Raw genomic sequence first — 12711 nt, forward strand, 5'->3', positions numbered from 1 at the left:
GCTGCTGGACACTAACATCCCCTTCCTCAGAGCAGACCAACGAGAGCAGTGGAAGGCATAACTAGAAAATATAAGTGAATAATATAAAAATTCCAATGAAAATGGAGCTGTCCTGAAAGATATCAGAAGATGTAACCAGAGATCAAGAAGATTTAATGCTTCATTAAGGTGTGTCCAAATTCTGGAATTTATTGCCAGAGAGAATGTGGTGAAAGCCGTTAGCTTAGCAGGGTTTAAAAAAAGGGTTTGGATCAATTCCTAAAAGAAAAGTCTATAAGCCAGTGGTCTTTGATTTTATAAGTGAGGGCCATTTTGGGTCCAAAAGGGCTGAAGGAGAGCCAACAAATATCTTTCTTCCTCGGGCCACGACATCAATAAACGCTTCATGACGTTCTTTCCTACCAATTAATTTGTGAAAACTTATCAAAAATCTAAAATGGAAATGATGTGTACTGTTGATATTAACGCTATATCATAGCTGTTCTAACTGGGAAAAGACCTCAAATGTCCAAGTGCTTGAAAGACTTGCTTGTAAAAACACTTTTAAAGGGGCTTAGTCATCATCATCACTGGTCAAAAAAAACCCCGGTGCTTTTTCTCTCTTTCTTATGTGTCTTTTTAAATTAAATTCCTGTGTACACATTAACTAATGCAGGCATTCTATTGACAGTATAGAGCAGGGGTGTCCAACCTTTTGGCTTCCCTGGGCAGCATTGGCCGCAAAAAAATTTTCTGGGGGCCGCGCAAACGCTGCAGTAAGACAGAGGAGGGAGCCGGCAAGACAGTAAACATCCGAGGGCAGCAGAGGAAAACACCGCACCGCCCTCGACCGCACAAAATACTTCACGGGGCCACACGCGGCCCTCGGGCCGCAGGTTGGACACCCCTGGTATAGAGGTTAATTTTACATTCATTTAAAGAATATTTATGTTGTTTCTGTGTGTTCTTTTCTCTTTAACCATTCAATTTCAATGAGCAAAACAAAGCCCTTAGCTTGCTCCCAACGGAACTTGGGCCAGTCCGTTTCACTCCTCGACGGCTGCTTCAGGGGAAGTGCTTAGTCAGCGTTATTGTTTGCCTCGCGGAATGCAGCAATGCTCCCGCCCGTCAGTCAGGCAAACAACAAGGCAGCAAGTGCATTTTAGAACAAAACAGCAAGAGCCGTTCTCAAGCTATTAACGCTGACTAAGCACTTCCCCCAAAGAAGCCGTCCAGGAGTGAAACGGATTGGCCCAAGTTCCATTGGGAGCAAGCTAAGACTCTCATCCATACCCTCAGTGCCATGTTTTCAAACCCGGAGCTTCTACAAAAGATTAACCACTTATACCTCCCGAGGCAGCTTTTTTGAAGCGAAACGCTGGCCATCGTCGATGTGTGGTACATTGGTTCCTGCTACAATGAACATTGTTCCAGCGAGTTTAATTAAGTATTAGTTATCGAGTGTTCCTTAGTCTCCCGGTACATTGTTGGCAATTAGAGGATTATATTGCATTGCATAAGGCTTTTGCTTAGTGTACTATTACGCGAGAAGGCTTTTTATGCCAGTGATTATATCTACCCCAATTAAGTCTCCTGTTTATCTGCAACTTCACCAAGTCGTCTGGATGGAGGAGGGGATTTGAGGCTTTTTCCTACCTCGCGGTAATTTTCACAGTAATGACCCTTAAAGCAGATGCTTGATAATCCCCGCTTGCCCCAATCCTAGGGATTCAAGGTATATTTGTGATCATCTCTGTAGGTTTTACGCGGTTTTATTGTCTGCTGTGCTGTAAACTTTTTGAGATTGTGGTTTGATATTATTATTTTTCTCTTATAGGCTTGTGTTTCTACAACATCGCTAAAATCTGACCCTTCCTTTTTGAGTGCACTGCTAAGACTTTCATCCATACTCTCATCACCTCTCTCCTAGGCCAGTGTTTTTCATCCTTTTTACACCTATGGACCGGCAGAAATAAAAGAATTATTCTGTGGACCGGCATCGGTCCGTGGACCGGCGGTTGAGGAACACTGGGCTAAGTCGTGGGCCAGACCCCGCCCATCTCTACCCAATCTCCACCCCAGACCCCTCCCCCATAATAGTACTAATTGCACCTTGCACGTCCCTGCGAACCAAGAATCCCGACGCAGGACTCCCCCCCCCCCATCTGAAACCCTTGCTGAAAAATGTGAACCACGCTACCTGTCCAACAACCGCCTTCTTCGAGGACCTGAGGCTCTTGGAATACTGGACATATTTTGCCAACCAGGCATCAGGCACCGGTCTCTATCTCCGGCCCATGCCCAATATAAAATGTTGAATATTTCTAAAACCAGCCACATGATAAGACCACGTGGATGGTGCACTTTAGATCAACCAGATTCCAGAGACGTCTTGGCATCACGACCCCTTCTTCCTTCGCATGTGGGAAACAGAGCAAATTGGAACCAAGAAAGGGAATCAGTAACCTGGTTAACAACCCCTGGCGTGTGTTTAGGTTTTATACACAGATAAAGTGCAGACATCTCAGGACTAGTTCCCTAACCAACGCGTTCACCCTTGTATCTCGCTTAGTAAAACTAAATAAGCGATTCATCAAGCTAAAATAAAACTTGAAACTCGAAACTCCTCCCCCCTATACTCATCCTCCAAACTCAATGTGTTATTCCTTCCTATATTAAGCTCTTGTAAACCGTGCCGAGCTCTATAGTTATGGAGAGGATGTGGTTTATAAACTTAAGGTTTAGTTTAGTTTAGAAACTAAGCACCTAGTAACAGCTTCCACAACACCCTTATTATCGCACCAGAAAATAATCTGTTTATCCCAAAGCCTCTCAGGCCATCGTTTGCATGCAACAAAGAAGGGAAAACATTCCGAGAAGCTAATGTTCTTTGCAAGCCCTTGGCTAATTCAATTCTCTGGCCATGCAGCAGTACACCTGGCAGTACAAACCAAACCCCAATGCCCCCATGGCCTCTGAAAATAATTCAAGGTCAAAATAAGGCACCTCCTCACCTTGAATAAGCAGAGAACCATTAAAAGACCCCAAAAAACACATAGCTACATGTGCTAGTCTGCCTGTAATCCTGCAAACAGTCTCAAAAAGCGATGCTGGTTTTTTTACCCCAGTGGCCGAGTACGCCAGTCTCCTGGAAACATAGAAACATAGAAGATGACGGCAGAAAAGGGCTACAGCCTATCAAGTCTGCCCACTCTGCTTACCCACCCCCTGTCTATGCCCTAATGACCCAATTTCCTTATCTTGACCCTCGTAGGGATCTCACATGGGTATCCCATTTATTCTTAAAGTCTGGCACGCTGTCTGCCTCGATCACCTGCACTGGAAGCTTGTTCCAATGATCAACCACTCTCTCTGTGAAGAAATACTTTCTGGTGTCGCCATGAAATTTTCCGCCCCTGAGTTTGAGCGGGTGCCCTCTTGTGGCCGAGGGTCCCTTGAGAAAAAAAATATCATCTTCCACTTCGACACGTCCCGTGAGGTACTTAAATGTTTCGATCATGTCTCCCCTCTCCCTACGTTCCTCGAGAGTGTAGAGCTGCAATTTGTTCAGTCTCTCTTTGTACGAGAGACCCTTGAGCCCCGAGATCATCCTGGTGGCCGTACCATTAGTATAATTCTGTAAGCAAAGCTCAAAGACCCTATAAGGAACTCATTAGTGCGTAAGGCAGACTTTTTAGTACTCAAAACCTGGTTGATCAGGTCAACCAGCTGCATGACCCTAGTTGCTGGCAATCTGATCACTACAGAATGCGCTTTAATTCCTATACTCAAAAAAGCGAGGGTTGATGCCTGCCTTTCTGTTTTATTACCCCACACACACACACACACAGACACCTACTAATGGCACACAAAAATCTTGAGCCACTTCCATAAAAGCTCGCATCAGGAACAAACAGCTGTCACATTCGGGAGGACCTACAAAAAGGAAGTCATCTAGGTAGTGGACCAATGAACTACAGCCTGCTCTCTTTGCCATCACCCAAAGCAGGAATGTGCTGGAATATTTTCAAAATAAGCACAAGAAATAGAACACTCCATCAGTAGACACAATCAAAATAATACCTTCCATCAAAGTGGAACCCCAACAAGGTAAAAGAAGAATGGACAAGTAAATGATGAAATGCAGATTCAATCTCCACCTTTGCCAGGAGTGAATCCTTTCCTGCTCTATGAGGCGAAGCGCACAACCAAATGATGAATGATGAACCGTGCAGAGATCCTTTGGAATGCTATCATTCACCAATCGTCCAGCTGAATGGGACAAGTTGTGAATCCCATGGAATTTTCCAGGTTCTTTTTTGGGGGGATGACAGCTAATGGAGGCAACATCTTGCCTGGGATAGGCCTATTCTCAAAAGGTCCAGCTATCCTGCCCAACGTGATTTCCTAAACCACATGTCGAAGTCGCCCTACCGACAATGCATTCTTGACAGTAGAGAGTGACCTGGGGACAAAGATTCATCATCTCCCCAGCAGAAGGAGATAAAAAGCATTTGTGTATTAGTGACAAAGATTCAACCCCATCCCTTCACCATGCCTGCAGTCTTAATTTTCTTCCCCGCATCGCCTCACTCAAAGCAGAAAGATGTTTTTATGCAATTTTATGGTCCTAAGGCACTGCAAATAAACATTTTGAGGGAAATTCTGCTAAGGGACGCCTAACTTAATCATTTTAATCGGCTTTGAGTGGTGTGATAATACCATTAAAAGCTGATTTTTTTTTTTAATCTTTATTGATTTTCAAATTAATTGAACATAAAATACTGCATAAAACACACTATTAACTACAGAAATAATACATAAAACAATCATTTTCTCCCACCCTCCTCCCAATTATTAATACAATAAGACATATGATGTGATTACAATGTTATAATTAAGTAATTTTAACCTCAAAATACATTTCCCTCCCCCCACCCACCCACCCTGGATGTGTAAGGAAATCTAAGAAAAGGAGAGATATATGACCCTTATTGCAAGGTAACAAATGTAGTCAATGGGCTCCACACTTTATTAAATGAATTACTAACCCCCAAACATTCCGCATTCATTCTCTCATATTTATATGTGGTACATACATTTGCCCACCAAAATGTGTAATTTATTCTGTCGCGGCTCTTCCAGTTAGGTGTGACCATTTGGATGGCTATTCCCGTCATGATCAAGAAAAGACGGCTTTTATATTTATCCAGTGCAAGCAGAGGACAAAAGAAGGGTTTCAAGTACAAATAATAATAATAATAACTTTATTCTTATATACCGCCAACAATCTTGCGACTTCTAGGCGGTTTACAATGAAGAGAAACTGTACAGACAGCGAATTACAGAGTATAGCATTGAACATCTAGTGATAGTAACAGGAGAGTTACAGGGCCTTAGCTTTCCCAAGGCATCACTTTTATTCAAAATTTTCTTAAACCTTATTGGGAAAACAAACAATCACAGGTCATTAGGTAAAGTGACTTATGCTGTGCAAAATAATTGTAAAGCAATAAAGTGCTTAAAGTGCATAAAGTGCCTAAAAATGGAAAGCACTTATCTTTTCACGCCTATATATATTTTCACCATGTATATATTTTCTTTAGATTTATGTGCAATAGGTATATGGAAGCACAGCCCCTGACGAAAAATGTGAAACGGTTGGGCAGCTGTCGGGCATGAAAAGATAAGTTTTCCGACTCCCCAGCTCCATTGAAGCCCTGCTCTCTGCTGTCCCAAATCTCTCCTGCCTGCCACCCCGATGCTCTTCCCTGGATCTCTCCTGCCTGCTCTGCCCTGAATCGCCGCCCTGCTTTTCCCCGGATTTCTCCTGCCCACCAGGACACGCTTTTCTAAGGGGAAAGAGGAGCCAGCAGCGGCCGCAGCAGCAACGGCGGATCACTAGGGACAGAAGTGCCTGCAAAGCAAAGCAAGTCAAACGCGGCAACAGCCTCTTAAAAGCAGGCAATTGTCTCTCCTGCTCTCTGCCGCCCTTCCCCGCAGCGCGAGCCCGTGGTTTTAAAGCGGGGCCGCACTGCGGAGAAGGGCGGCAGAGAGCAGGAGAGACAATTGCCTGCTTTTAAGAGGCTGTTGCTGCGTTTGACTTGCTTTGCGTTTCCGGTAGATTTTCTGGTGCTGGGGAAGGCCAAACAAACAGCTCTGCCCCCTTGCCCCTCATCTCTCCAGCTGGTTTTGCTCTGCGGGGCAAAAAATTAGGGCAATGAGACCTGTGACCCACCCCATATCTCTGCCTAACAGCCAGCCCAAGTTGCCATCCTTCTACAAAAATTGGGAGAGCAGGAGAGTCGGGGCCTGTATAAAAAAAAAAAAAAGCAAAAACGGACACAAAACGCATGCGCGGACCATCTGCAGGGAAAGCAGATGGTCTGCCCATGCGTCTGGATCGCACACTTGCGATCCATGCGGTCAGAGGGGGGGGGAGGCGTTCCTCCGATCGCCCTCATTTGAATTTTTGCATATTGTGAATTGGTCGGGCATGCTGGGATCTGCCACGGATCGGGCTAAGAAAAGAGGTAAGTGAATCGAGCCCATTGTTTGTTGTCTGGACTAGAGGTCTGCATGGGAACGGGGATCGCGGGAATCCCGCGGGGATCGCGGGAGTCCCGCAGGAATCCCCCCCTAACCCACGGGACTCCCATAGGGACCCCCCTCTGGCCCACGGGACTCCCACGGGGATGGAAGGCTTTGGAAGAAGGGTTCGCTTCATCCATATAATATAATGGACACGTCAGCCTTAGTAAAAGACGGGGTTTATAAGTTAATTACCTCAACAGAAAACAAAAAACGGGTTCCACCAAAGAGATTCCACAAGGAAAACAGCAAAAGAATCTGTGGAATTGATGATCCTGTCAGAAGTAATTGCTGCTTTTTATGGGGACGGGCGGGGATGGAGGTAATTCCTTGCGGGGATGGGTGGGGACGGAGAGAATCCTGACGGGGACGGGTGGGGACATGAGAGGATCCTTGCGGGGATGGGTGGGATTTCTGTCCCCGCGCAATTCTCTAGTCTGGACCTGTATACTATAAGAATTTTATAGTTAAGAATGATTGATGTACTTTCCTATCTGATTTAATAGCATTCTTTTCAAATAATTTGATTTTATATTGTACATCACATTGACCCAATCATGGATAAGGTCTAAATGAACAATAAACACTACACCTGAAGAATCTTTAACTCCAGAAAGCTTCTCAGGAAATAAATATAATGTTGGTTCAATGACAAGTAGGAAGGGGGGCTGAAAAGTTCTCAGCCCAAGCAACCAACTTCCTAAATTCTGAGCGTTATTTTGACACTGTAGCTGAAAAGAGTATTATCTTATATTGTTAAGTGCCCATCTGCAATAACGAAATTCTATGTTTTGACATTGTTTCAGACCATTGATTGAACCATATCCACATCATTCTCTTCTTAGTTGAGCCGAGAACTTTTCAGCACCTCCTCGAATGCGTTCAGCTTTATTTCTGATACAAACTCTTCAGCTACCACATTACATAAGGCACCTTTGGCACTGCTAACGATTAGATACATTTGATAAGGTAGCAGAGATCAAGAGGAAAAATGTTGACCAGGTTCAACACCTCCCTATCCTATGCGTGTAGGACAGGTCGTCTGGGAGTATCTCTTAGTATCCTGGACAAAGATCAAAGACCTGATCACTGAGCAAGCCTGGCAAAATGCCCAGGGCCACCCAAGGGTAGGGGACCACCTGCAGTTAACTCTCCCTTCTGTGACCCAAGTTCTGGCACCTCCCCGGCCGCCAGGTACTCCACAGCTAAAGCATTAAAGACAGTGCTAAAGGCTCCCTCTCTGGTGGGCAGGAACTATCCTCTGCCACATCCCGCCCACAGGAAGTTACATCAGCGTGACAGGATGCAGCAGAGTCTTGTTTTGTACCGTCGCTGTGGAGGATCCCGCGGGGGTGGGGGAGGGGAGTGGAAGGTGCCAGACTTAGAGGAATGCACACATTCACTAGGGGGGGCCAGCTCATCTCGGTTCTCCTCCTCAGGGCCCACTGATGTCCCGATGATCAAAGCTCCAATACCACAGTAAAAAATACCATAGTGGGAGTGATTTTTATTTTTACTAGTGATGTTCAGCACAATAGCATGCAAATTATACTATTCGTGCAGAGCAGTACCAGTATAAGGGGGAGGAACTGTACCTGGCACCTGCTCAGAAGAGCAATCGCTAGGCACAGTTCCTCCTGTCTGCCTGCAGCCACCGCTCTCTCTTCTGCCCAGCTGACGGTGGCTCCGGAGCCATCAGCTATGAGCCAGCAAGGTGTCAGGTCAAAAGCGCGACGGGACAAAGGAGCGCGCAGACAATTGAGCGCAGCGTGGATGCGCGCACCGCAGAAAATTACAGTTTTTAGGGCTCCGACGGGGGGTTTGGGGGGTTGTAACCCCCCACATTTTACTGAAAACTTCACTTTTTCCCTGTTTTTAGGGAAAAAGTTAAGTTTACTGTAAAATGAAGAGGGTTACAACCCCCCAAACCCCCCACAACGCCGGCGCGATCTCTATTAAGTAAACTGGGGGGGCTCCCCAACAAAACCCCCCATCGGAGCCCCTAAAAACTGTAATTTTCTTCGGCGCGTGCCTCCATCTTGCGCTCAGTTGTCGGCGCGCGCCTTTGTCTTTCGCGGGGTTGTCTAAGAACCGCCAGCAAAGGAGAGAGCGGAGGCTGTCAAATCAGCAGATTTGTGGATTCCCCTGCAGGTTCTGGAGCCCCAATCAGCTGAGAGGAATTGGAGGGGGTGTTGTTTGGCAGCGGGAGACACTGGGCATCTCTCCAGCTGTTGTGGGTTTTTTTTTTGGGGGGGGGGGTTGTTTGTTTAATCTGCACTTGTGTCCGTCACTGTAACCAGCGATGGGAACATGCAAATTTAGCGAGTCTTCACTACTCTCCGCCAACCTCATTTGCATGAGCGTTTTCGGGGAGAATGACTCGCTTTTTTTTTTTTTTACAGTTGCTACTATAACGGCTGCGACAGCAGTCCAGCAGGTTTTTTTTTAGTGTTTTTTTCAAAAATCTAGCCCTCAGTGGCAGCCACAGTGAGCATCGGCAGGAGAGTTTCCACACCAGTAAGACTACTTTAACCCGTCTTACTGGCATGGAAATCTTTTGTGCTTTGAAATAGAGAATGACATGGTGACAAAATTCATCACCGTTCCCATCCCCGCGGTTAACCGCGGGAAACCATCTTCATGTCATTCTTCAAGTTTCAAGTTTAATACAGATTTGATTAATCGCTTCATCTAAATTCGAAGCGATGTACATTATGATAAAATTACAATGTAAAATTACAATGTAAAATTCTTTAAGGAGAGAGTGAAGAATCAGAGTACGAAGGGCCACAACCACTGACCCGCAAGCTTTGCTTTGAAGAATGCTGGTGTAGAAGGACTGAGGTTGAAACAGACACTACAGAATGACAGTCTCTGGTATCCAGAGCAGATATTGTGATGTCATAATGCCTCATTCCACCAGTGCCTAAGAGCCAATCACATCAGTGATGTCACAATGGCTCACATAAGAATGAGAGCATGAATGGCCACAACCACTGACCCACAAGCTTTGCTTTGAAGAATGCTGAGATTGAGCAGCAACATTCCAGAGCTGAGATTGTGATGTCATAATGCCTCATTCCATCAGTGCCTAAGAGCCAATCACATCAGTGATGTCACAATGGCTTCATTATCCTTGGCTCACATAAGCACAGCCACTGACCCGCAAGCTTTGCTTTGAAGAATGCTGGTGTAGAAGGACTGAGATTGAAATAGACACTAGAAAATGACATGGGATTATTTCCCGCGGTTATCCGCGGGGACGGGAATGGTGATGAATTTTGTCACCGTGTCATTCTCTACTTTGAAACACCAGTCAGCGTGTTCATTTTTGAAAGCTCGTGATCGGAGGTTACAGCCCGAGGCAGCATTATGTGAAACACTGGCCATCGTTGGTGTCCCAACCGAGCTCGCAATCAAAAGATAAGTTTTTAAGTCACTCTTGGTGACTTTTTGAGTCATTACAATTTTAAGAGTGTGACCATTTAGCCATTAACTTCACCATTCATTTATCTATTCATATAGTGACAACACATTATTGCTGATATATTTTGGATTTTTCACATATACTAACCTTTGTGAATGGTGACATATCTACTAGAGAAAAACCTGCTGGTCACCTATTTACTAGAGAACAAAACTGAAGCCAAGTTAAACCAGCTAGGATCAATATTCTCTCCCAAATCAAAACACAAAGTTATAATCACGAACTCTCTGGGAGCAGTATTGGGAACCATCTAAATACCCTTCCATCTACAATGAAATAGGAATTGGGATCCTTCGCTCTAAATATTTTTCTTCCTTTCTGAAACTAGAAGATAATTTTTATCTCTATTTTTTATTTATTTTTAATTCTATCTTTAAAATTATTTATTCATTACTTGGTGGAATATTCATTTCTATCTCTATATCTATCTCTGTCTTTATATTTTATCTTTTACTTTAGTTAGATTGTGAGCCTTTGGGACAGTTAGGAAATTTCCAAGTACCTATCTTATTTATTTTTATTTATTGTATCTTTTAATGCATCATTTTTGTAAACCGCTTAGAAACCTCACGGTTATTAGCGGTATATAAGAATAAAATTAAATTAAATTAAAATATATTTAGACCAGAAGAGAGTAACAAAATATTCTCTGACTGCCGGTTCGGTTTTAAACAACAACAGAGGGCACTGCGCCACGCAAGGCTGGCGACTAAAGGATTTACACAGCTTCCTTAAATATGTAGAAGCAATGCACATTCATTGGATGAAATCAAAACAGATTTGAACCTGCTTTCCTTCAAAAAGGCTCGGAGTGAGATGTGGAACAAAACATAGGAACTTACTCATATTCGAAAGCACTGTTTCTCAATTCGGTCCTGTTGTACCTCCTTGTCGGTCAGGTTTTCAGGATATCCACAATGAATATGCATGAAAGAAGTTTGCATAGAATGGAGGCAGTGTATGGAAATTGAGTTTATGCATATTCATTGTGCAAATCCTGAAAACCTGACTGGCAAGTATCTAGGACAGGGGTAGGCAATTCCGGTCCTCGAGAGCCAGAGCCAGGTCAGGTTTTCAGAATATCCACAATGAATATGCATGAGATGGATTTGCATGCACTGCCTCCTTAAGATGCAAATCTATCTCATGCATATTTATTGTGGATATCCTGAAAACCTGACCTGACCCCTGCTCTAAGACAGTGGTTCCCAACCCTGTCCTGGAGGGCCACCAGTCGGGTTTTTGGGATAGCCCTAATGAATATGCATGAGAGAGATGTGACAGGCATGCAAATCTGCTCCACTCTTATTCATTAGGGCTAGCCTGAAAACCCGATTGGCCTGGTGGTCCTCCAGGACAGGGTTGGGAACCACTGCTCTAAGACACTATTCCAAAGCATGCAAAGTCAGCTTAGCAGCCGATCTAAAGCAGGGGTCTCAAAGTCCCTCCTTGAGGGCTGCAATCCAGTCGGGTTTTCAGGATTTCCTCAATGAATATGCATGAGATCTATGTGCATGCACTGCTTTCAATGCATATTTCATTAGGGAAATCCTGAAAACCCGATTGGATTGCGGCCCTCAAGGAGGGACTTTGAGATCCCTGACTAAAGCCTGCCTGTGGCTCTCACCTTGTTGGACCAGTGGAAGGCGGCCAGGGGCCTGTCCTTGCCCCCGTCGCTGGGAGGCTCCTCTTCCAAGGAGAAGAAGGCAATCTCCTCAAACTCATCCTCCAGGGAGACGGCCGAGGAGTGGAGGCGGGTTGGCAACAGCGCGCACAGCAGCACCGCCAGCAGCAGCCGCCGCGTCCGATTTCCCATCCTGCGCGTCTAAAGCGAGAGCCCCCGGGGGAACCGCGGACGAGGAAAGGGGGGAGGGAGCGAGCGCTTCAGGCCCACTGCGGTCGCCTCTGCTTCCCTCCACGTGCTGTATTAAGTGTCGGGGCGGGGAAGTGAGCCGGATCACGCCACCGCTCGGCGTCGGACCATCCCCGTCGGGGAAGGCTTTGGGGATCAGGTTTCGGCTTCTCCCCTCCCAGCCAGGTTGGCCCGATCCAGAAAAGGGTCTGACAGCCTCGTCCTGCAGCTCCGATTCCAGTGGGGGACTACAAATCCCTGGAGCTGTGAGTTCAAAACATAGGCTTTATTTAGCTACAGGCAGGCTTGGGACCCAGGACAATTGCTCTGGTTGCCCCCCCCCCCCCCCAGGGCAGGCTCTGAGACTGCCACTAGGCAGAATGGTTCTACGGGGTGGCGTGATCACGTGTTAACGTGCACGTGCCCTTTGTTCGCCACGCGCCATTTTGAGGCGTGTTGAATTGTCATTGCGCTGAGTTGTCCTTGCGCTCAATTGTCTTGCGCTGAGTTATCCTTGCGCTCAATTGTCTCACGCGCTATTATCTTTGCGCTGATTTGTCTTCGTGTTTTTGTCTGCGTTCTGTTGTCTTGCGTGCATTTGACCTGTCACCGGGCAGAATAGACCTCAGTCTAGGGTGGTAGCGTTTGGGATGGCAGCATGTCCTCAACTTTTCCCCACTCCTCTGTCCCATCCCATGTCCACCATTTTCACCCTCTGCCCTGCTGCTGGTTGGTTTGGGGGGTTTTGAGGGTGGAAGACTTCACCTTCGGATTTTCTATGAGCCTTTTAAACGCTCTTAGT

The 12711-nt window shown here is 45.7% G+C and overlaps 1 protein-coding gene across 1 annotated transcript in view; it reads right to left on the reverse strand.

Moving 5' to 3' along the window:
• The window catches only part of PCSK9 (proprotein convertase subtilisin/kexin type 9), a 54753-nt gene extending 42537 nt beyond the window's left edge, over nt 1-12216 (reverse strand). Inside the window, 1 exon segment of the mRNA XM_033915231.1 lies at nt 11685-12216. Coding sequence (XP_033771122.1) covers nt 11685-11873 — 189 coding nt within the window. The 5' untranslated portion in view covers nt 11874-12216.
• Between the last annotated feature and the right edge of the window lie 495 nt (nt 12217-12711).

Source organism: Geotrypetes seraphini, chromosome 12, assembly GCF_902459505.1.
Source record: "Geotrypetes seraphini chromosome 12, aGeoSer1.1, whole genome shotgun sequence".
NCBI lineage: Eukaryota > Metazoa > Chordata > Amphibia > Gymnophiona > Dermophiidae > Geotrypetes > Geotrypetes seraphini.